At 43.6% G+C, this 25,711-nt stretch overlaps 1 protein-coding gene across 5 annotated transcripts; it reads left to right on the top strand.

The window, feature by feature from the left end:
- Window positions 1-825: 825 nt before the first annotated feature.
- VEZF1 (vascular endothelial zinc finger 1) lies at window positions 826-16,395 on the top strand. 5 transcript variants are annotated; one of them, XR_009449180.1, is made up of 7 exons: window positions 826-1,141; window positions 5,803-6,497; window positions 7,255-7,318; window positions 8,423-8,624; window positions 9,857-10,003; window positions 11,096-11,215; window positions 13,035-13,170. XR_009449180.1 is itself a non-coding variant. In XM_059669583.1 (6 exons), exons 1-6 carry the CDS (start codon window positions 1,109-1,111, stop codon window positions 13,460-13,462), a joined length of 1,569 nt encoding a protein of 522 aa, XP_059525566.1. In that variant the 5' UTR covers window positions 843-1,108; the 3' UTR covers window positions 13,463-16,395. The 5 variants fall into 5 exon arrangements, 4 of the variants coding, with proteins under 4 accessions (XP_059525566.1, XP_059525568.1, XP_059525567.1 ...); XM_059669583.1 differs by lacking the exon at window positions 11,096-11,215 and having other exon boundaries at window positions 843-1,141; window positions 13,035-16,395; XM_059669585.1 differs by lacking the exon at window positions 11,096-11,215 and having other exon boundaries at window positions 847-1,141; window positions 8,441-8,624; window positions 13,035-16,395.
- Window positions 16,396-25,711: the final 9,316 nt, after the last annotated feature.

Below are 25,711 nucleotides of genomic sequence, written 5' to 3'. Positions count from 1 at the left end.
GTGAGGAAAGGATAGAAAACGTCCAGACATCATCATCCAGTACCAGTAGCAGTGACGCCTACACGGAAGACTTGGAACTGCAAACAGATGCTGGGGTCACCTCAGTGACATCTGACGCTGTCCAACCAGAAGTTCGATTTTTGTTTTGAGGGGTGAGGAAGCTGACTGTACTAACGGATTAAAATAATTTCTTGACTGCAGTTTCTCACTTGTTTTTATTTTATTTTTGGCGGGAGAGGTGGGGGGCGGGGGTAGAGTTTCACATCCCATCTGGAGTAAAGGGGAGGTTGGGAAGCTCAGCCCTTCACCCAAGAATAACCCAGTTATGACATCTCCGCGTGGGAAGCGGTTCCTTCAGCACCGGGAGGATTTGAGGCTGCACCCGTGGGAGTCCCTGCCTGAGCTGGAAGGCCGCGCAGAGTGGATGCGTATCACAGCGAGTGCGGGGTCCCGCTCGCTGAGAAGGACACCGGAGGGGAGACGGTGCAAGGGGCTTCCCCCAGTTTGGAGGCGGGGAGTGTGCTGCGCCTCAGGGACTGGGGAGCCGGCGGCCCCGGTGGCTGAGCCTTCCGCTGAGGGGCTGAGGTACGCGACACCGCCGGACACCGAGTCTGAGTGACGGGCGGCGGCCCAGCGGTGCCCAGCCAGCCAGCGCCAGACCCTGGCGTCCTCCATCTTCTCTCCTGAGCTCCCCCTGCTCCAGCTGCCGGAGCCACGGACCGCAGCACCACACACCCCCGCGGGGGGGGACGCCGCGCCCCATCCCCGCCCCCGGCCCCACCCCAACCCTCCCGCGGGGGCCCTGACCCCACCGCCCGCAGGCACTGGTGGAGCTCCGAGGCGGCGAGCCGGCAGCGGGGACGCCCAGGAGGGGTCGGGGCAGCTGGGGGCGGCGGCCGCCGGGTCGGGGCTCCCCCCCCGCCCGCGCTCGCCGCGGCGGTGGTGCGTCCCGGAGGTTACCGGAAGTGGCCGCGCTCGGCGCTGCCATGTTGAGGAGCCGCCGCTGCCGCTGCCGCCGCCGCCGCCGCCGCTTTGTTGTCGCCTCCTCCGGCTGAGGAGGCTCCCCGAGCGGGGGGAGTGGGGAGGAGGGGGGTCGGCCGCCACAGCCATGGAGGCCAACTGGACCACGTTCCTGTTCCAGGTAGTGGGGGCCCTCCCAGGGGGTACGGGGGGGACAGGGGGGCCGGGCCCCGGGCTGGCGGGCGGGCGCTCCTCCCCTCCCTCCCGGCTCCGCGCTCCGGCCCGGCCTTAATCCCCCTTTGTTTTTCTGCCCGCCCGCCCGGCGGAGCGGGGCTGCTGAGGTGAAAGGAGGCGGCCTCAGGGGTGCGGGGGAGAGAGCAGGCCTCGGGGTGAACCCCGGCCCCCCCAGCACTCTCACGCACACGCACACACCCTTCCCTCCCGCCCCGAAGGGGAAGGGAGGAGGCCGGTCGCTGTCACCACCCGCGGCCCAGAGAAAGGAGGGCGCCGGGCCGCTGCAGAGCGCGGGCTGTTCGGCCACTGCGCGCCGGGCCGGGCCGCGCCGCGGGGTGAAGGCGGTCCCAGGCTCCACTCTCCGTCGTGTTTCCCCCAAGACGCGCGCACACACGCACACTCTTCATCTTTCGCTCGCTCTCCTCCTTTCTCGGCTCCCTGTTCTCTTTTTGTTTATGGTGACTTTCTGACCCCCCCCCCCCCCGCCACGAATAGCGGGTATCCCGGGGTTCCCCGCCACTCCCCTTTCCCGCCGCCCCACCTCGTGTTTACCCGCTTGCGGGGTGCAGTGTGCATGCCTTCCCCAAACTTTTTCACTGGATTTACATGTTTTCTTTCCCAAGCCTCTGCCGAGTCTTGGCAGTTGACACCCGCTCCCTCTGTCCAGCTCAGCCGCCGTCCCGTTCAGCCCGGGGAATCCCCGGCCTGGCCGGCCGGGCGGGGGCGGTGCGGGCCGGGACTCCGGAGGCCAGACCTCCTCCCCGAGCGCTTTTCTCTCTCGTTCCACCTCGGACGTTTCCCCCGACCAAGTGGGGGAGACAGAAAGCGGAGAGAGCAAACAAAGTCCGCTTACAAAGCCCCCGATGAGTCATTCTTTGGGGTGTTGATCTTCACTTTTTGCAAGAAGCTTCACAGTGACGGCAGCCCGTACGTTGGCCAGCCTCTCGCCAGCCCGCTTTAGGTGGGGGACCCCGATGTGGAAGACGTGGGCTGGAACTTAACGTTTTTCTTGCTTCGTTTCTGTTTGCAAACGAAACACTTAGTGGGCAGTAGTGCCGAGCTCACCGAGAAACTTGGGCACCGGAGGAGGTTAGGAAGCTCGTCACTCTAAGTGCGTTCTTCCCGCCTCTCGGAGTTATTTTCCTCCTTTGAATAACTTAGTGAAATCCCAAACGCTCTTGAGACCTCTTGGAACTAACCGGGAACGGATGCAGAATTTTTAGAAACTTCTCCCGGCCACTGGACCCATCTCCGTAGAGCTAATGTAGGACATTGGAGAGTGCAAACATTACCCATTGTGTAGTGCTGCTGGATTAATTGCAGACATGTAGTCTTTCACATGTGAGTAGTTTGATTTTTAAGCAGTTGTTGAAATAAATTCAGGCTTCTTAAAATTGAAGGTACTCAAAAAAGTGGGGGACTCACAGACTTCTACGCTTTCTTATTCTTATGTAGTATTGTTTTACCCGAGCTTGATAATTGTGTTAAACGAACTTAAAAATGCGTTGGAAAATACTTGACATATAGCTAGCTGCCATCCAGGTTGGTGTAAAGGTGGCAAATGCCTTCTGTAGGAAAAGCTTTCAAATGATCACTTTAAAATATGGGATTAATAGGCTATTGAAGTGATTTTAATGTGAGGAATGAATTAAATTTACCATATTAAACGTGCTGTCTATAAACTTAATGGAGATTGAAACATAACAGGAGTTCTTTATGTAAAGGAAAAACCCATACTAAATTGTTGGAAAGCTAGTTGAAAAATTGTTTGGAATATTTTCATTATTCTTTTCCTGGATAAAGCAAATGCCAAGCATTTATTATTGATAAACTGTTTAATTCGATTTTATATTATTTAATTTTTTTCAGCTATTAAAATCATTTTTTCCACCTGATGGAGAAGTGTGAAAGCTCATATTTGATCCTGGGCTTGGCAATGTGTGCAGTGAAAATTGTTGGAAAACTTATAATTTAGAGCTGAGGACAGTTGGATGGGTAAAGAGAATATTTCAGTCTTTTCTATGGAAAGGTATGAATATTATGGAAAGGTATGAATAGACTTAGTTCCAGTTTTAAGTAATTTTCACTGGGAAAATGGAGACTTAAACTCTCTTGTTTTGTTTCCTGGAGCAGTCTATTGAACTTATAGTCTAAAACAATTGAATACATGCTTGCTTTCCAGATAACCTGGTGGAAAGTGAAAGCCATACTTATTAAAATGTTTGATGGATGATTCTTCTAACAGGACATTCAAGATATGACTCACTGATGCTAATTTGTTTCAGTACAAAATCTTTTACCCTCTGGCACTGGAGATTTCATGGTGCCATATCCTACCACCTGGGTGATGAAATGACATTTCTGTTTTGTTTTTTTGCCAGTCCCAGAAAAAGGAAGGCTTGGGAGAGTTTAAAAAGCCTTTGATTTGATGATACTAGCAAAATAAAAGTCTACCCAGAAGTTATGCATATATTTTAAATCACTTAACTAAAGGCAGGGGGTGGTGGTTATTTCACTGCCTCTCCCGGAGAGAGCAAGTTGGGGAAACCCACCTCCCCTCTTAGAAGGCTTCATGTAGAAGTGTGGGGATCCTAGGAATCCTCAGAGAGATTTCCGTAGTGGTCGAGGCATTCTACAGCATTTCACCAAGAAGCAGGGACCTGGTGTGACCCTCTTGTGAGAGTGAGCTTCAGCAATGCTGTAAAAATACTTTATGTTGCCACAGACATCTGAGTTGGTAAAATGGCAGTAAGTGCTTTTAGTACTCCATCAAACTAATAGTTGTTTAGAATCGAAAAATGCCCTCTAAACACTGTAAGTCTGAACTTTGCCCAGAAGATTTGCATTCCCTATTATCTGATCTGTTGCCTTTGAAATTGTATATCTTGAGCTATCTTCAGCTATTAACCGTTTGTATACTGTATGGAAAGTTGGGTATCCTACAGCCAGGTTGGAAAAGGGGTAAGATTAGTGTTCAGATTCTGTAGTTTCTACTAATGTCATCAGGGTAAACACTGACATTTACACGAGCTCCAAAAGTGGACTATAATTCACTAAGTCCAAAAAGATACTCATAAGTAAATACACAATTTCTATGAACAGTTCTAGGACTCAAAGGGAGATGCAAGCAAAATTATTAAATTGAAATTGGTACCTTTGGATACCATACCTCCCAGTGATTGGGGGGAGCTGGAGCCTAGCTGTTGTGCTGCCATCAAGTAAGTAAATATGGAGCAATGATGGATGTTCTTACCCATCGGGGAGGAGCTCTGTGAGAGTGTGTGTGTCTTTCTCTTTTTTTTCCCCCTCAGTCAAGTTAACTGTTGGACTAGTGGTTATACAATGAGAAGGGTAAATAAGTGGCTGGAGTATCTAAGATGATGGGATGGGCTCCTCCTAGGACGTTATATACTTAAAGTATTTGGAACTATGAACTTCTGAGTGCATGTATCCGTTTAGGATTACAAAACTCCAGCATAGGGGCTTGGGCTCACTGTCAAGAGTTTCAAAAATAATGTTGGTAAAGTACAACATATTAGGAAGAACTATTTCAGGAATTTTTTTCCATCATTTCCTAAATGTTTATCAGGATGGAGGTATGGAGAATTTTGAAAGAATCAAAACCAAGAGAATAATTAGTCATAAATACCAAGAACCTGATCTATGATGAAATTTTGGTTTCAGTGCAGCTAAAGTAAATTTCCAGACAATGGCCAGCCCCCAGTTTTGGAGTGCAGAAGCACATTTTAACAGCGAATGTCTAATACTTGCACAAAACCTACAACTGTTGGAAGAAGATGAAAATGAAAGGAATTTTAATTATTTATAGTTTGTTTTCTCTTAGTCTGTCTTTGAGAGCTTAGGGTTTGAATGAGTGTTGCTAAAGGATGCAGACTTCTATGAACTGAGAAATAACTGACAGGTGTTTTGCTGTGGGCTATCTTCACAGATGCCTTCCAGGTTGATTAATAGCAGGTTTTATTTCAACCAAATCTTTAGTAGAATTAGGTGAAAATTTAAAAAGTAAACTTAAATAGCATATGTATTCAGAGAGTTAGATTCCTTTTATCACCTAGCAACATCCTCCTTCCTCAATCACTAAGATTTTTCTGATTGAAAGGGAGAAACATAATGCCTTTCTTTTTCTAGGTAACAGACAAGTAGATGGTGAGAGAGAGAGAGTGAGAGAGAGACTGACTGACTATGTATGTGTGTTTTGTGCATTACTACGGTAAGGTACTGTTAAATACGTCTGGAGTGTAATTTTTTTGAAAAGTTATTTAAACTTGGTTTCAGCACTGACAGACTAATGCTAACTAATTTCATCAGCTGGTGTGTCCCTTATGAACCAGGATGGTGTGTAGTCAGCTGTTTGAAAGCAAGATCACTGCCAGCAACTTAGTGGCCAAAGTTTTGGGTCTGCACAGTGATTTTCATGTTTTGTCTTGGGAGCTCTTCCGAGTAACTAGGTGATTGCTGGATCTCTGCTGTAGAGAGTTGCTTACAGGCTCTTTGATTGTTTCTTCTGGTCTCTGTTGTTTGGAGCATGTTGAATTTTGAAGGTCATTTGAGAGGCTGAGTTTCTGAAGTGTAAATGTTTGGTTTTAGACCCATGAAGGCTCTCATCACCAACAGCAGGCGGCACAAAACAGCCTGCTGCCCCTCCTGAGCTCTGCTGTGGAGCCCCCTGATCAGAAACCATTACTTCCAATACCAATAACTCAGAAACCTCAGGCTGCACCAGAAACATTAAAGGATGCCATTGGAATTAAAAAAGAAAAACCCAAAACTTCATTTGTGTGCACTTACTGCAGTAAAGCTTTCAGGGACAGCTATCACCTGAGGCGCCACGAGTCCTGCCATACAGGGATCAAGTTGGTGTCCCGGGCAAAGAAAACCCCCACGACCGTGGTTCCTCTTATCTCCACCATCGCTGGGGACAGCAGCCGAACTTCGCTGGTCTCAACCATTGCAGGCATCTTGTCCACAGTCACTACATCTTCCTCGGGCACCAACCCCAGCAGCAGTGCCAGCACCACAGCTCTGCCTGTGACCCAGTCTGTCAAGAAACCCAGTAAGCCTGTCAAGAAAAACCATGCTTGTGAGATGTGTGGGAAGGCCTTCCGCGATGTGTACCACCTCAACCGGCACAAGCTCTCCCACTCAGACGAAAAGCCCTTCGAGTGTCCTATTTGTAATCAGCGCTTCAAGAGGAAGGACCGGATGACCTACCATGTGAGGTCTCATGAAGGAGGCATCACCAAACCCTACACTTGCAGTGTTTGTGGGAAAGGCTTCTCGAGGTACTGCATTTTGCTTTGCTTTTTTTCATTATGGTATTCCGTGAACTTCAGTTTCTGTGTGCTCTAGATGTTTATGTGAGAATAGATGTGGGTAGGCCTGTGCTATTAGAGGAGATTGCTGATAGATAAAGTGTTACACCTCCAGCTCGAATTTCAGTTTGGTGTGGTTGACAAGTGGTGACATAGTGATTAACTTATTTCATTTAATAAGTACCTTAATGGATGCAGGCCTTCATTTGGCACATTGATGCTTCTTATCACTGAGAAACAACCAGATTCCAATTCAGTTGGGTGACTAGCCATGAGGTTCACTGTGTAAGTCAAAGAAACTTATTTTCTGGAAGTTGGGATGACCTTGGATACTCTCAATAAAACTTTTAGGAGAATGTTTTTCTATTTTTCTGTGCTTACTAACATTTCACTCATTTTCATTTTTAAAGGCTTTAAAAATGTAAAGTATACATAGTAGTAGCTGCTTCTGGCAAGTATTAGTACTAAAACTTTGGGTATTTTGTAATTGTAAAGAATCAAGATCTAATATGATTTGATGTTGACTAGGAGAGAAAACAGGTAAAACTTTTGTTTCTGGTAAGAGAGGTAAGGAGGCTTGCATCGGGGGGCAGGGGAGTTGTTCATTCTGCTAGCTTTCTTTAAAATGTCTCCCACCCAAATCTGCCAAGTATGTAAACATCACAGTAAGTAGCATTTTTCTCTGTGTGTTCCATTATATCTTCTGTTGAAACTCTCTCTTTCACAGGCCTGACCATTTAAGCTGTCACGTAAAACATGTCCATTCAACAGAAAGACCCTTCAAATGCCAAGTAAGAGTTAAAATGACTTATCCTTAGTGTAGCACTTAATGCACATTATCCAGAAGGTCTGAGTCAGTCAAATCTCACTGTTCTTGAATAGTCTTAAAAATCACTGACTTGAGTAAATGTGATCCATTTGAATTCTAGTTTTATAAAATATAAATGACAGCTTCTGTTTCTTGGGGCAAGATCACTTGAAAAATGTAAATGTGTTGTTTTTGTTAAGCTACATTTCCCTTTCCTTGGGCAACAGCATTTATTGTTATAAGAAAAAAATTATAGTCTTGTAGAGTTTGTGTATTGAAATGAATAAATGAATGAAGTGCTTTAAATTATTTTCTGGGTTGATGGTTGGGGTCGTTTTAAATGTAATAGAAGAAAATATGATTTTTCCTCCAAAAGTTATCACTTATTGGATTTGTGTCGGCTATTGCCAAATTGGAGCATTTTCCAGTTATTTGAAAATCTATTCATGTTAATGATTTTATTCAGCATGAATTGTGATAATGAAAAGATTAAGAATCTTGCTAAATTAAATTACTGTTTTAGGTATCAGTAATGCTAATATGTTGCTGGAAGTTTTTTTGTGTGTGTTCCTTTCCATTAAATTCGTTAATGACTGGTTTTATTAAGTAAATTATTTGAATTCTAAGAAATGTCCAATTGGAGAAAGGAAGCTAGTAATCATTTTGAGTGAGTGTCTTCTATGTGCACGACCTTGGGTCAGGCTCTTAATCCACGAGTAATTTTGTGAGGTAGGTATTATCACTTTACAGATAAAGAAATTCAGATAGGTTCACTAACGTGCTCAATGTTACACTGTTTAATGAATTGGGGAGCTGGATTTAAATCCAGGTTTAACTGATCCTCATGCTCACATCTTCTCACTACTCTATGTTGATATTTTTTCTTTTTTTTGTTGTTGTTGATATTTTTTCTTCCCTTAAAATGTAAGGGTCTAAAATTCACCAAGTGTTTAATTATGATTATGAATCTGAGTAACACATACAATTAAAATTCAACTAACTCATTTTGCCGATATGGGTAGGGTAATGCTTAGAATATAACGTACTTTTAAATGAGTAGAACAGGATAGTCTATATTTAAAAAAAGTTTTCCTCCCTCATGCAGACGTGCACAGCTGCCTTTGCCACCAAAGACAGACTGCGGACACACATGGTGCGCCACGAAGGCAAGGTGTCCTGTAACATCTGTGGGAAGCTGCTGAGCGCAGCATACATCACCAGCCACTTAAAGACGCATGGGCAGAGCCAAAGCATCAACTGTAATACATGTAAACAAGGCATCACTAAAAGTAAGCGCTGCTTCACATTGTATTTCTTTTCAGTTGATGAAATCTAGATTTTTATAATGTATCAAAGGTATTTTTTATTGTACTTTCAAGACTGTGTTGTTCACCTTGCATGTTTCCTGCTATTATTAAAGTGTGCAAACACACAATAATGAGTGTATATTAGTATTGGAAATATACATCATATGCATGTGTACAAGCAGCACTGATTTTGCTTTCAATCCTGTGCTTATCTAATAATACCCATGTTAGAAGACCATAATTTCCCTCAGCTATTTTTCAATGTGTCCCTTCTTTGGAGTTTGAATAAAAAGCTCTAGTATTTAGAATTGTGGCAGCAAAAGCCACAGTAGGAAGTTGCATCATATCGAGGCAATTTTACTTGTTTTTATTTACCATTAGGAAGATTCCCAAGTATCAGTGGCTCCTAACTCCTGATTGTGTTAATAACATGTCCTTAATAACCTGGAAGATGAAAACAGTGTTCATTAGTTTGCTTTTCAAACCCAAATCTGTAGAGAAATGGGATAGCAAATCCATTTTAAGGTTTAAGTGCTTTGCTTACCTTAAATTCAGAGTTGAAGATAGAATATTCCAGAGACTTGTGGATAAAATCCAATATTTTCATTTACCCAGGCTTTTTCTTTAAGATCTCCTTTACTATCAGAAAAAAACTATTTGCCTAATTCTATTCTGTTATATATTCTACTACTTTATGTATTCTGTTATATATGTACTCTATGCAGCAGAAAACATCAATTCTCAGAAGTGAATAGGAAAGAACACTTAATGTGTTTTATTATCCATTTTTGCTTCTTTGTAAGTACATTTGCTTATTTGTAAGTACATGTAAGTAGCATGTCATTCTTTGTTAACTTTATAAAAATTTACTTTTAGTGTACATCACTGTGGTCAAGTAACCAAGTATTTTAGGTATTTTGATGAGTATTAGTTAGTCCCTGCTAATATTACCCAAGTTCCATTCTAAAACTTGCTTTTTAATATAGCAAAACATCCTTTTCTCTGTTATATTGGTTTTCTCTAGTGCTCCAGTGTTTTTTTTCATTGTCTATTTTGACCAATATAGTCATAAGTAGCAAAAAAGATGCACTGTAGTAAAAACTATCAAGTCAAATGACAAACATCATAGAGTCAAAGTATCTAAGTTTTAGATTTTGAAAAAAATAACCACAGCTTTTCAAGGTAAATGTAGTGTTTCTGGTTTATCTTTGGAGTAGCATGCATGAATGAAGAGACCAGCAACCAGAAGCAGCAGCAACAGCAACAACAGCAGCAACAGCAACAACACGTGACAAGCTGGCCCGGGAAACAGGTAGAGACACTGAGACTGTGGGAAGAAGCTGTCAAAGCAAGAAAGAAAGGTAAGAAAGGTGAGGCGTCTAGTGCTAAAGTGTGGCTAGAGAAGTATTTTCATCCAGTATGCCAAGTGATCAAAGTAAAGAAGCCATAAGTTAGGGAATCCAGCTTTATGGAAATATTATATGCTGGGAAGATAAGTTATTGGCAACAAAGCTTTCAAGCTTCCAGATAAGTTTTTTACTAGGAAATAAAAATTCCCACTATTTCTTAAGTTCTTTCTTTTTGTTTACTTTTTGTTACAAATCTAGAATCAAATTTGGTCCTTTGCTGTGTATGCTCAGAGTCTATTTAAAAATATATATATATATTTATTGATTTCAGAGAGGGAGAGAAGTAGAAATATCAATGGTGAAAGAGAATCATTGATTGACTACCTCCTGCATGCCCCCTACTGGGGGATTGGGCCTGCATGTGCCCTGACTGGGAATTGAACCAAGACCTTCTGGTTTATAGGTCGACGCTGAACCACGGAGCCACACTGGCTGGGCTGGTCACAGTCCATTTTTATGTCAACCTCCATGCATTGGGGAGCTCCCTTTTTTTCTAAAATATTCCCACTTATAGAGGTAGATGAAATATCCTTATGTGAATATACATTCATTTTCTTACAGCAATGCTATTTTCTGCAGTTTAGTGTTTTTTTCTGCATTGTTTTATTTATTATGTTTCAGACTCTATAATGCTGATGTCTTTTCTCTTGGTCTCACCCTTAGTGTCATTCAGTCTGTTGGGGCTGGCATTGGCTTCACATGTATGTACTTCAGTTGTTAGAGACATTGCTGTAATTGAGAATGGTCTGCTTTTCTCTTAGATATGTCTAAGAATCATTTGAAATATCCATTTTTAATACAGCTTTTTAATGTACCAATTGTAGGTTTGACTTCTGGACTATTGTGCAGCCATTTCAAGTAAATCATTTTGTCAGCGTACCATCAGCCACAGGACAGATTCCTAAATTCCCACCCTTACCATGTCTTACCGTTTTATTTTAAATTCATGAGGAATCTTCTGCATGTGGGCTCCCCTGTAATTCCTTTGCTGTGTAGTTTCTTCCATCCTTTGCTTTCATGTGGTGTGGCTGTTCCCTTCCTCAGATCCCCTCTAAACACTCTGTACTTGGATAAAGATAAAAGGAATAGCATCGTTTTCATACATCTACTGGCATTGGAGGAAAAGAATGCAGCAGTCCAGATAGGCTTTCCACCCTTCCTCAGGTGCTGCTTGTTCCTGTCTCCCAATTGAAGATTTGTCATTACTTTGATAAAATGTTTTGTGGGGGGAGTTTGGGGGGGAGAAGGGACAGAAAAATGTATATGTGTGTATATGCTATGATAATAGCATAGTAAGTTGAAAGCATATTATGAAGAATGTTTTACTTAGAGAAGGAGTGAAAGTGTTTTAAGTCATGGAAAAGGACACTATTAGATTAAAAAGAAAACATGGGGAGGAGGTGGGGAGGTGGCAAATGGGAGAGTAAAAACTCCTTTGGTGAAAACAGGAGAATATCCTTAGCAATGGTACCATCACCTCAAAAGTGAGTTGGTTTTCTCTTTCATTCTCTTTCTTTCTTTCTGCACTCTTCTATTTGGTATTGTATTTCAATTTGCTTGCACAATAAGACTCAATTGTTTAGCTCATCTTCTGACCTCCATGAAACAGAATGTGATTGTATTCCCATTTGTATCATGAATCTCTCTGGAAATGACCACTAATGTTAGAAACTTCTGTATTCATGTTAGTAAAGTCACATTTTGGGGGAGAGATTCCTGACCTGAAAACTTAAACTTGAATCAGCATATCCTTTTTAAATATTGGGCTTAAATAATGTTCCCAAATTTGGAAGACAGGTCATCATCTTTGCAGATTTCCCAGGTTCCATCTAAATCTCACTATTAGATTTCCTGGGAAATCATTTTTTAAAAAGCTCCCTAAATGATTGTGAACACGGTCCAGATTTGGGAATTCCTGATAACGGTGTACAGAAGTATACCAAAGTTACAGCATACTGATCAAGGAAGGGCTGCTCATTGACTCAAGTGTCTACCTGAGGTTATTTGACCCACTTGAGAAGTGTGTGCAGACCTCCATCTTTAGTCTCAAATACATTTTTTTTTTTCATTTTGACAGCCAAATCACAGTCTTACTACTCTTCTGTGACACACTAGCAAGTGGTACTGAATTTTGTTGAGCGGTGGGGGTGTCATCTTTAAAGCAAGTTTTCTTTAAGGTTTTACTGGATAACAAGGACCAGGTCCTCCTAACTCACTGCAGGGTTTTCTTGCCTGGTTAAGTCCTCGCTGGTATGGTTGGTGGTGTGTATAATATGTGTAGGTAAATGACTCAAGGCATAAAGTAGATGATTATGTCATTGAACTAAAATGATTTTTCTAAGACTGTTTATCAATCTCTACTTCTGGATTTTTAAAACCTTAACAGAATGTGGCTTCACCTCTGAGAGTAAATATAGCATTGAGGACACACATTTCCCTCTGCTAGGTACAATGTGCCTTATGAGAAGATTTTTCTGATTAACTGTTACTGTGTAACCACTGGCCCAGCACTGTATAAACAGCTCTTGTTGCCTGGCCTGCTGGTGGTTGGCTTTTCCCAAGAAAGTCTTTAGAACTCAGAGGAAGGGCATGAAGTGATAATGAGAATACTTTAGCCATCCTTGATCTCTCTGCCCACTTCCCCCCAGTGCCTTACAGAAATTAACTCATCTTCCCAGTATTACTGTGAGGTAGGTAAGTAAATCTAAACTTTAAATCAAAACTGCCAGGGTTAAACAAGTTGCCTAAATCTGTTCTTGAGGGAGGTATAGCAATCAGAAAAGAGATTTGCACACACTGGGATTCCTGGCCCCCAGTCTGGTGCTCAGAAGGATCCTTCCTTCCTGTTCACTACATGATAGAAATCTAATTTAATTTATTAAATGTTTGTTATTTTTAATTAAAAGAAGTTGATTCAAACGCTGTTAGTGAATTTTGTTCCCTGTTTTGAGAATCTAAAGGCCCTTTTGTCTTCTTATTTTAGAAGCTGCTAACCTGTGCCAAACCTCTACGGCTGCTACGACACCTGTGACTCTCACTACTCCATTCAATATAACGTCCTCTGTGTCGTCTGGGACTATGTCAAACCCAGTCACAGTGGCAGCTGCAATGAGCATGAGAAGTCCAGTAAACGTTTCAAGTGCAGTTAACATAACCAGCCCAATGAACATAGGGCACCCTGTAACTATAACCAGTCCATTGTCCATGACCTCTCCTTTAACACTCACTACCCCAGTCAACCTTCCCACTCCTGTCACTGCTCCAGTGAATATAGCACACCCTGTCACAATCACATCTCCAATGAACCTGCCCACACCTATGACCTTAGCCGCCCCTCTCAATATAGCAATGAGGCCTGTGGAGAGCATGCCTTTCTTACCCCAGGCTTTGCCTACGTCACCACCTTGGTAAACAGTATTATAAAATCAAAATATGGTTTAAAGTAAATATTTACCAGCAACTTTTAGTAAAGTAAAAAGTAAACCATGAAATTGGGAGATTTTATTACATTAGTTAGTAATAGTGTAGTAGCATTTTTCTCCAATTTGGCTGGGATTGTTCAAAGTAGGGTGTATGTATAACTTATCACTGGACCACTTTAGTTTAATCAGAAATTCCTTTTAGCTGACAGCATTGCTTAAACAGGATAGTAGTTGACAAGATGAAATGGCAGAATTAAAACCAATCATAAAAAAACAAAACTCATTTCAAAATTTAAAAACAGCATTAGTTTCTAATCCCAATAAATCATTTTATTCTAAACACTAGCAGAATTCTTCTCTCACTATAACGTGGATGGCTTATTTTAACCTGAAGTTCTAAATCCACGGATTGAGAGCTAGTGTAGAATTGTCTGTGTTTATTGTTTTTATGAGTAAAACATGCATTGTCATAATAAAATGCATTTCAGAGAATATGCATTTTACCTTTGGGAATATGTTAATTTCAGGCAGCATTCCCTATGGGAAAGGTGATACCAGCTCTGATATGCAAAGCATATGATAATTTATCATTCTAACTTCAACATATAATAGGGATTGTGACCTGATATTTGGAGATGTAAATATTGCTAAGCATATTAATCCTGATGGAATATAGCACTGTAGTTGACTTTTTTAAAAAATTAAAAAAAAAAAACCACACAAAAAAAATACCAAAATATACAAATTGTGTTTTGGTAAGAAAAGACCGCAACCGACAGAGGAGAAATCAAGCGTGTGGACAGGCAGACTCCTAACAAATGGAGGCCAATGGGACTCCTATTCAGGAGCCAAGGAATACTTTGGGACATTTAAAATTATTGCTTTAAATTGGAAGACGCTGGAGGCACTGGGATGTGATATGCCCCTCTCTCCCAATCAGAGCCTGTTGATGTTACAACAGGGAAAGATATGTTAGTTGCTCACTAGAGTTTATGTCTTATATTAAATTGTATACAGTTTTTATTCTAACCACTAACTAGGTAGTATGCCCCTTCAGAACAAGCAGAGTGTGTTTTTTTTCATTTCTCCTTTCATTTCTTAATCAAGTTATTGTGCAGATTTATTCAACTTTGTAAATATGGACATCACTTTTTTTTTTCCTTTGAGAAAACACTTGTATCAGCTTTGTGGTGTTTTCAGGGAGACAGCTAGCTGTCTGCATTCCCTGTAGAAACCAGCGATGGTTGTGCACATTAAGACATGTGCTTTTTATTAGCAGAATATTTTATCTCTGTACATAAAGTAGAAACCAAAAGCGAGGGAAACAGATACACCATCATGCCACACGTTAATGTTTTTAAAGCATTGTGTTTTAAAAATAGTTACTAAAACCAAGACGCTGTGATTTTTAAGTTGCAATATGTTTTGGGTTTTGTTTGTTTTTTTCCTTAATCTTGCAGTTCAGAGAAATGGAAATTAGTGTGGTAATCTTGCAGAATGTTTTCAGGACTATCAAACTGGATGACTTCCGTTTATACCCCGCTGTGTCAGTTCAAGCATCAAAATAACTTGTATCTAAGGCCGACTTCCTACATCAGGGATAGGTATCTGTGTGTCATTATACAAACAGTTCGAGGGGGTTGAACTACATAGTAAAAAAGTAAAATAAATAGTACTTAGTGTAAAATAATTTTATAAATGATCTTTTGTACTTTAGGACATTAAATTGTACAACTTTTGTATATATAAAAGCTTAGGAACTTTCTGTTTAGCAGGAAGGCAACACATTCCTACACTTTTAATGTATATGTTTGTTATAATGTCCATGTAAACATGCCCTATGTTTGTGCCTTTTAATTAGTTTGTCTCAATAAACAAAATGTAGAGAAAAATATGTAGCTATGACTTTGTTATAACTGTTCCTATCCACAGTACAAAAATGGTTTGTTTTAATATGTAGAGCATTATGTGTGGACTACTGGAAGGACTCGTAGGGAAGGTCCAGGCATGGCCCTGCTGAGGCTTGGACTGGGCAGGTGGTGGCCACATTTGGAGGAAGCCCACATTTCCTGGCATGCAGCCCCAGGACCAGGTTCTGGGTCTGCCTGCTGGGACCCGTCAGCTCTGATGAGGCTGGTAATCACGATCTCCATGATTCAAACAGCCCAGGCTTCCTCCACAGTGGCCCGAGGAGCAGTACTCAGTGGGGGCAGGTGTGGACCCTCCCCCCAGGCTAGAGTGTGGTTGTCAGAACCCTGCAAGTATTAGTTCTTTTTAAAAAATTTAAAAAAGATATATACTAGAAATGATTGTTTTATCAATTAATTGTATAATAAACAGGAATGAGACTTCATTGTATGACTTCAGTTAAAATGCTGTTTTGTATGCATTCTTTATTCACTTAAGAAGCTTGTCCGCAATAATGAAACCACGTTGTGTCTTCTTTTGGGAGGGAGAGAGTTGGCAGGATGGGGTTGGCGTGGGCCACTGAAAGGGGGACCTAGTAGGTTGTATGGTGAAATTCTCCTGTGTCTTGGAACTGGAATTGAGTTTTGATGCTGATGAACTGATTTAACCAAGTGTTGAAGGCACAACGGCCACCGCTCTACGAAAAAGCAGAGATTTTGTTTTTTCCTTCTGGTTGTAACCTGGTTGAGAGCTTCCCCTTTATCAGATTAGCAGCTAAACAGTTGTATTAGATAATCCTCAAATCTGACAGCCTGTTAATGCTCTAGGGCTCACTGCTTGGCCTGCATTTGCCTTTTATTGTGTATTCATTTCCCTCCTAAGGTGTGCTCCTAAATGAAGGTTTCTTTGTAAGCAGATGATGATTTTTCCTGTCAATACCAGCACTGTATTACTAACATGCAAAATACTGCAGATTTATTTTGACAAATTAAAGTTAACCAGTCACAAATGTTATGATGGATTGCTTAATACCTTAGAAGCTTCACCAATTCACTATGATGATAGAGGAAATTTTCAAGCACTGCTTCTCCAGGTGTACACATGACAGAGTTGGTCTAGGGGAGGGACTGTCAGACTGGTTAGTATTGAGATACCATGGGAGGGTGGACATGCATCAGGCTGACTGCAGGAGAGGTAGCCCTGCCAATCAGCTTGAGTAAAATCCCAGGAAGCCAGGCCTTGAGGCGTCCCCTGTCCTACCCAAAAGAGAAGATGGGCTTAAAACATTTATCATGTTCCAGAACCCAGTTTCTTAAAGGGGCTTTAGGCTGGGTTCTTATTCCATTTGTGTTTAACTAGATCCATCATTTGTTTACTGAGTACCAATAATATGTCAGGAACTAGTAAGTACTACAGTGGCATGCAAAGGGGATGAAGACAGGGAGGCTGTTGAGAGAGATGACAAGTACCCAAGTGAGAGTATCACCAGACAGCAAATCAAGATGGATTGATCTGACACGCGTCACTTAACGAACAAGTTGTGGATACTTACATCTGTTCTATACAGAATTGAAGCTTCCCAAACTTCCTCTGATAACTGCTTTAGTCTCTTTGTTGAGTCAGTGAAAACAGCTGGGGAAAGTGTTCCTGGTGGTGCTTTTGTCTGGGAACAGGAAGTGTTATTTCACCGAGTTGCTAGTTAATCTTTCCAGTCCTGGCTGTCCAGGTGTCCCTGCTCTTCTCAAGGGGCCCTGTAGTTTGGTCCTCTCTGGAGAGACCTGGGTTTGGGAAATAGATGGGATAGTGGAAGTTTTTTCTGTAGTCCTCAAGGTTTGTTGGACTAAAAGGCAGTCCAATGTGTTCATGGGATGATAATCACTTTCCCCTCCCTGCCCTAATAAATCTGGCCCTCAGTCCTGCACTCTTTCCATTTCCTTCTTAAAGAGTGTTGTAGCCTGAAAGAATACCATTAGACCCCATTTGGGCCTATAAATCTCCCCCACAGCTGGTCTGACCCTGGCAGATTACTGGCCGATCTTCCCCTGTTCTATAAAAGTAGCAGGCAGGCAGGCTCAGGGCTGAACACTCACTAAGGTCTGGACTCCAGTTTTTCTTGACTGCCCACTTTTTGGCAATCTAAGGCCCATTTAAGTTCCCAAGAAAGGAATGGAGGGAGGGTCAAGGGCTTTGCTTCGGACTGTGTAATCCAGCCCTCTCCTTGGATCAGCCCATCAGGGGTGGGCTAGTTAGCTTTCCTCTTCCTGAGACAGGCACTTGACCCAGATCTTGGCCCTGGACCATGAGGGTCAAGTATACTTCACATTACAAAAACTGCCCTATCATGGTAAGGGGACAGGTTTTCACTTCAGATTCTGTATCACCACTGACTTGCATCATAATTTCAGAAATTTCTTCATCCCTGATTATCTTGACATCTCACTTCCAACACCTCAATATCTCTTTGAAGAGTGCATAAAATAAGAACTTAAAATCGCTATCCTTATAGAAGTAAATTCTTTCTGATGTATGTAGCTGCCAACTATGCAGGAAGAATTCTTTAGGGTATTTAGGTAAATTCGCATTGTTTATGGAGTTTTCTCAAAGTGAAGTCACCTGCATTTGACTGCTTCAGCTGTTACCTGAATGCCACTTTTTCCTAAAGACGCCTATAAAGAGCCTGGAACAAGAACTGCTAGGCTAAAGATGGGCATTTGAGGACTATATTCTGTTCTGCAGGTGAGCTATTCCTTTGTCGTGGCAGCTGAAAAGGGCGAGGAGACCAAGAGAATGGTCCAGCATCTCTGTCTGGCCGTGAGTGCTCAGGTCCAATGCTGGGAACAGATGTGTCAATTCAAGGGGCTGCTCGTAGAGAGGGGAGGCAGCCTTGGAGACTGGGATGGGAAGCTAATTCGTTTGTCAGTCTTAGGGGGACTAGGAACCACCAAAGCCACAAACTACAGCGTCAGCCGAAATCCACTCAGAGATCTGGCTTGAAGAAGCCTGGGTCCCCAAGGTCCCTCCCTGCTCATGAGCCAAGAAATTCCTAGCTTTGAAAATGGTGGGTAAAGAGCCAGAGAGAAATCACCTGTGTTTATGGGGGCAGGGGGAGCAGGGAAAGAGGGAAGTTGGGAAGAGGCCCAGGAAAGGAAGAGATTTTGGAGAAAATGTCCTTGTATTTCCTGTGGTGTAACCCCCATGCTGACGCCCTTCCCTCCTCTCGGTGCATCCGCCCTGGGCTGGACACGATTACTCAGAGGACTCCAGGCTGCTAGTCCGAGCCAGCTGTAATAACTTCAGCTTCAGTCAATGGGCGGGAGAAAAGATGTGTTCTTCTTAGCCAGAAGAAGGACATTATCAGTAGCTGAAGAAACAGGTAAGATTCAGGTGATTAGTAGGGAATCGCCCGTTTGGTGGGGACCCATGAACCCCTTCCAGCTAAAGAGGTAGGGGCTCCCCTTCCTGGAATCTCGGAACTTCATCCCAAGAGAGTGGGCCTTGGTTCCCTGGTAGCCTGTCTAACCAAGGGAAGTTCTGCAACTTTGTCAACCCCAGAAGCTCTGTGGCTGTCGGGGATCTCTGAGGGAGAAGAAAGGGACAAGTTGGGGAAAGAGAGAGAGAAAGGAGACACCGGGTCTTTGTATATGCTGTTCCCTAAGCCTAGAATGACCTCCAACACACTTTCTCCATAGTGAACCCCTAGATGTCCTGCAAAGTCCAATTTAAATGTTGATCCCCCTGAGACTTTCCCCATAACTTTAGGCAGTTGGTTGATTCCTCCTTTTTTTTAAAAAAAAATATATTTTATTGATTTTTTATAGAGAGGAAGGGAGAGGGATAGAGAGTTAGAAACATTGATGAGAGAGAAACATCGATCAGCTGCCTCCTGCACCCCCCCCCCCCACTGGGTATGTGTCCACAACCAAGGTACATGCCCTTGACCGGAATCGAACCTGGGACCCTTCAGTCCGCAGGCCAATGCTCTATCCACTGAGCCAAACCGATTAGGGCTGATTCCTCCTTGAGGAGTTAGCAGATCTCCAAATAAAATGGCAGTCCAGCAGCCCCAGAAGGGAGGCTAGTTTCTAAGTTGGACTATACTAGTTCCAAATGTTTAGCCACATCCCGAAAATCTCTGGTTCCAAATTAATGGGGCCATAGCAGCCTGTGGTTTTTACTGACTTTCCTTCAGGAAGCCTGAAACACAACAAGATCCAAGCACCAAGGCCAGATATAGCAGCAACAGGTCTGGGAGGACCCCCCAGAGTACCTAGGGTGGGACCGGGCATAAGGGCCAGCCAGCTAGGAGGTGCTGTGATACACGGTTGGAATCAAGAGCAGAGGCTTGGAATCAGACAGGCCTGGGTGTAAATCCAGGCTCTTATCACTTGGAGCTGTGTGACTTGGCAAGATACGTAACCTCTCTGGCCTCCGTTTCCTCGGCTATAAAGTAAGAATGATAATGGTCCCAACCTAGTAAAGTTTTTGAGAATCCAGATCATAGAAAGTGCTTAGCACAGAGCCTAGTGTGGAGAAAGGAGCTGCAGATTCAGTATACCCTACCTCCATCTGGTCCTCCTATTTCCTATCTCAGTAAGAGCAACCATCGTTTGGCTCAGAGGCACCAACTACATTCTCTGAAAGACCTGCAAAGGAACCGAATGCCTTCCTGCATGCTTCCCCACCTCACACTGAGATTTTGAGGATGGGTGTCCAGCATGGGAACCAGATCCTCATCTCAGGAATGAGAAAGTTAGATGGAAGACACATCCCAGCCCTGGCTGGTGTGGCTCAGTTGGTAGGAGTGTCCTCCCCTATACCAAAAGGTTTGATTCCAGGGCACATACCTAGGTTGATCCCTGGCGAGTTTCCCGGCCCAGGCATGTGCGGGAGGCAACCAATTGATTCTCATTCTTCTCTCTTTCTCCTCTCTCCTCTTTCCCCTCTTCCCCCTCATTTCCTCCTCTAAAAAAAACAATGAAAATGTCCTTAGGTGAGGATTTAAATAAATTACCACCACCACATATCTCAAAGGCAGCTGGCCAGAGATGTGGCAGCAAGGGTTCAGATTAGACGCAGGGAAGAACTGCCAAGCTGCGAGACCTGGAGAAGGTGCCTATCTGAGGATGGTGCACCCTGCTTCAGACAAGTCGTTTCTTCCAGCTTCATTCCCCGACATGCGCTGTATCCAGAGAAGGCACCTGCACTGCTTCCCTCTGCAATCTCGCCATCCTCTCAGGAAGTTAGCTCTTAGGGCTTGCTGCAAGCCTGGCACAGGCCTGACCTCCTGCCTTGCCAAGAGGACAGGGAGCGCCACCACCTACCTAGGGTTGGGAACCTCCAACCTTTAGCCTCATCTACTTTGCCGCCTCCGGTTCGCGATTCCCCCGCAGGGTAGGCTGGAGTTAGAGCTGGACGCGTAGGGAGCCTCAGCAAACGAAAAATTCCGGGCGTGATGGCCCCGCCCCGACTAGAGCATTGCCGAGCTGTGATTGGTCGATATCTCCTGTGTTCTGATTGGTCGGGTGAGCATTGCCATCCTCCAGCTGAAGTTGCCATCTAGAATGCGGCTTCACTTTCTAAACTCTGCACAATATTTTTACGTATTCTATGTAAACAGATAAAATTCAGGTCTATGGTATCCACAGATGACGTGCCCCCGAGTACCGTGTTGGCTCCCTGAAGTATAGCCGAATCTGTCAGCTTATTGTACCCTAGATCAAAATCACGGATGTGCGGGTGAAGGGGGAGGGGTTTGTGGGAAGCTGTTGGGGGCTGCGTTTCACATCCCTGGGAGAGGCCACAGTTGCCTTTCAGAAGACCCACTTTTGCGAGAATCTGTCCTTTCTGTCATCTACACTTATACAGTATTTCACATTCCCTTGCTGTTCCATATGCTAGGAATGCCTTTTCATTCACCTCCTTTTTTGTTGTTTTTTTAAATGTGGTTAAATGCTCCTGCTCCATAGGATCCTCTGGAGGAAAAGCTAATTGCAGGGTTTGGGCAGGAAAAACACAAAGTGAAAAACTTTTTATTTGGAAATAATTGCAAAGTTACAAAAAGTTGTAAAGATGAAAAAATCGTACAAGAAACACTTCTATACTCTTTAGCCAGATTCAGTTATTGTTAACATTTTATCCCTTGCTTGATCACATATGAGCTCTCCCTCTCCATCTTTCTATATTTCCCCCCTGAACCATTTCAGGATTTTATACATAACGCTTACCACTAAGTATTTTTGTGTGTATTTCCTAAAAATAGAGATATGTTCTTACACCACAGCCCGGTTATGAACTTTATACATTTACATTTGTATGATACTTTTATTTATTCTAGCATCCATATTCTAATTTTGTGAGTTGATCTAATTTTCTTCTCTCCAGTACATGGTCTAGCATTGCATTTGCTTTAGTCTCTTGGAACATTCACATAGCTGGCTTTTTAAAAATTAAAATTTTCTTTAAAAAAATAGAATGTTTTTCATTTTGTGTTTGTCTGATGTTTCCACATGATTAAAGTGAGATTATGCATTCTCAGCTGGAAAACTGCTGAGGCAATGTGTCTGCAGGATATCATATCTGGAGGCACAGATGTTCCCCTATCACTTGTAAATGATGCTAATTTAGATCACCCAGTCTAGGTGTTGCCCAGTTTCTCTATTGTGTAGTTACCCCTCTCTCCCCCCACCCCTGGAAAACTAATAAGAAGTCTTAAAATACTTTTAAGGCCATTCAAATATCCTACTCCCCATCAAAATTTCCCCCTAGATTTAGTATCTATTGGTGGTCTAATGCAATCTTTACCATGATGGTGAAAAGGTCTCATTGCACAAGAAAGTAAGGGTGGGAATGTATTAGAGGAACACAGGAGCCAGCAAGGGAGCAAGTGGCCAGATCTGGAACAATCTAAGCATCAAAAGAAATCACGATGATAATAAATTATAAGCTACTGAAGAAAAGTAATAATCCATGAATACATAAATAAATGAATGACTGTAATTTTCCTGCTCCTTTCAGTCTCAGGTCAGCCTTCTGGTGAACCAGCCCTGCAGTGGTAGCTGTGCCCCTCTATGCTATTATACTAGCTGCGTCTCAACTCTGACCAGCCCCCATCATGTGACACTTCCCTGACTAGGGAATGGAGCTTCACTGAGCCCTGAATCTACCTTCCCCGGCCCCGAAGGGAGCAAGCCCCACAGGCTCAAGTATGAGACCTGGGGCTGAGGGTCTGGACCCCGAAAACCCAGTCCTGTCATAGCTTCAGGCTCCTCTTGCCCCACCAGGCTCAGTCCTCCTCAGGGAGAGGTTTCTGTTTTCTCTATTAGAGACACATCCAGTGTGTGAAAGTTCCCTCAAAGACATCACTCAGTTCTCTAGGTCCTTTGTCTACCACCCTCACCCTGGAACTGGCTACCATGCAGTCCCGGGGATGCTCTTCTGCCAAAGAATAAGGTACTTGGCCATTTCCAATAGTGCCCTGAGCCCCACTCGGGGACCAGTCCAACAAGGTTGTACTGGCTTCCTCTCCTTCCTTCCCTAGCCATTTACTGACCCGCAAAGGGCTCCTCCCTCTAAACAGGAAGGAGCCCTCCCAGTACACCCAAGCCCAGAGGCTTCTCCACCTGTGGCCTTGCTCCCTAAGTCCCCCTCAGGAATATTTATCCTGCCCCACCCCAACCTCCTCCATGGATCTTCATTCCTGAAAAGAACCAGATCTGAACATCTGGACCAAATTAATTCCAGACAGTCCTCCCTGGAATGATAAAAATGACAATACATAAAACAGGCATCATTCATTAAGTGTATTAGAGTGAGGAGGAGTGGACACTGCAGCCAAACCGCCCAAGTTCCTATCCTGGCTCTTCGAAGGAACTTGGGCCTCAGTTTCCTATGTGTAGACAAGGCCTTTTGGTAGCACCTACCACAGGGTCAGTGAGGAATAAATGAATTAACAATGTAAATATTAACTAGCATATTGTGAGCATTGTGTGTTAGAATCATGGGTTGGGTGTGTTTTTTTAAAAAATATATTCCTATTGATTTCAGAGAGGAAGAGAAAGGGAGAGAGAGATAGAAACATCAATGATGAGAGAGAATCATTGATTAGCCGCCTCTTGCACACCCCACATTGGGGATTGAACCTTGAAACCTGGGCATGTTCCCTGACCCAGAACCAAACTGTGACCTCCTGGTTCATAGGTCAATGCTCAGCCACTGAGCCACGCCAGCCAGGCATGTGCTGGGTTTGTAGCTTGTTCTCCCACTTACTGTCGGACCTTTGGCAAGATTTTTGAGCTCTCTGCATCTCAGTTTCCACAGACTGACGCTCTATCCACTGAGCCAAACCGGCCAGGGTTACCATTTTCTATTATTGTTTTTTATCTAGTGAGGAGAAAGGTAAATGATTCTTATCATCATTTAGAGAGGAGGAGACGGAAACTCAGAGAGGCCCAGCGGTTCACGAAAAGTCACCCAGATTGTAAGCGGGTGTAGCAGGGATTTAGTCATCCGCTGGCCTGACTGGCATTTAGCCACTACACTATACATACTGGGCAGAGGGGGTTTAGGAGGAGCTAAAATCTGCTGCTCCAAGCTGGGATTGAACCTTTAAACCTCTGTGGATTATTTGTAGCGAATGCTTAACTCCATGCTGGCTTCCCCCAGGAGCTGGTCAGGTGCAGCAGTAAGAGAGCTTACTGCCTCAACTCTTGGCGTTGTCAGGAAAGTCAAAGTTAATGTTAATATGCTATGAAATTCAGGTTGGAGCCTTCAAATACTCCTTCTTTGCAGACCCCTTAGTTTGGTGATCCAGGACACTCATGGTCACAGCCGCCTTGCCTTTCCAGCCTCATCTTGCTGTCTGAGCCCCCTACTCCCACTGCTGCCATCCACCCCACACTCTGGCCACAGTGGATATCCACCCACATCCAAGCATGCCGTAGCTTTTGCTGTGCCCCAGATGGGAATGCCCTTCACCCCAGTGAAAGTGTTCATCTCTCAAGGCACAGCTCAAAAGCAAGCTGTTCAAAGGTGCCCTCTCTGACCACCCCCCCCCCCCACCCATGAGAATTAACCACTTCCTCCCTGGAGCCCTCTACATACACCTTGATTTCAGTAACTGTCACACTCAGCCTTGTATTACCTGCTAGCTGTTCCACATCTCCCTTCCCCTTAGACTTGGGGGACGAAGAGGAGTACATATTGTTCATCTTTGGGGATGGTCATGGAACTGGACCGAAATAGCCCAAGTTAAGCATAATCATGGAGGAAAGTTAGTTATGTTTAACTTCCTTCTAATCATATAGATCTTGAAGGCTAAATGTAGGCACATATATACACACACCATTTAAAGCAAGCATGTCAAACTCGTGGCCCGTGGGCTGCATGCCTCGTTTATTTGGCCCGTGTTAGCTTTTGAGTTTGACATCCTTGATTTAAAGGAATGTTATGGCCAATGGAGGAAATTTGAAAGAAATCTGGAAAAATACCAATAACAAAATAAAAGTTATCTATAAAAACCCTCATCTAACAATTGTTAACATGTTGGCATATTTTCTTCTATGTTTATAACGAAATAAAAATAAATTGGCTCATATTGCATATGTACTGGTTTATAGCCTCCTTTTCTCATAACATCGTAACATTTTTATAGGCATTAAATATACTTTAAAAGCAAGTTTAGTGGTTACATGGAATTCCATTTATCTGTGCCTGCTCTCCACCTCACCACCTTGTACAAGACCAGCGGGTGGCCTCTGTACAGAGGGCAGGACCCCTGGAGCCTCACAAAGGATTACCAGTGCAGGGAAGACACGTGGTTTCTGAGGACAAGCCAGGCATATCTCGCCCACCTGTCAGAAGTCAGCCCTTTGGCAAATATTGACTCACTCCTGGGCCGGCTAGGCCTTGGGCTGGGAGGTTCAGGCGCTGAGAGAGAAGACAGCCCCTACCTCCCTGGCACACACAGAGACCAGCCACAACACCATGTGCTGTATAGATAGGCTGGCCGGATGGACAAAGGGACTGCAAGAAGGCAGTTTGTTATGCAAGAATAGAAAGGTCCGAAGAAAGTGCCACAGGCATGACATTGGCGCGGCATTCTGGGAAGGGGTGAGGGTTCCAGAGAGCCTTCTCTAAAATGGGGTGGAGATTGGCAATCCCACAGGCATCCATCTAGTTATTGTCCCAGAAGGGGGTCACTTTTTTGGGGGGGGGGTCACTGCTTTCACCTTCACCCATGTTTTCTTTCAAAACCCCCAAGTAATAGCACCATTTTAAAAAAAAATATATTTCTTTATTGATTTCAGAGAGGAAGGGAGAAGGAGAGAGATAG

The sequence above is a fragment of the Myotis daubentonii genome, chromosome 16 (genome assembly GCF_963259705.1).
Source record: "Myotis daubentonii chromosome 16, mMyoDau2.1, whole genome shotgun sequence".
NCBI classification, from domain to species: Eukaryota; Metazoa; Chordata; class Mammalia; order Chiroptera; family Vespertilionidae; genus Myotis; species Myotis daubentonii.
Note: the sequence above shows the minus strand (reverse complement) of the source record. Positions and strands in the feature narration are given on the sequence as shown.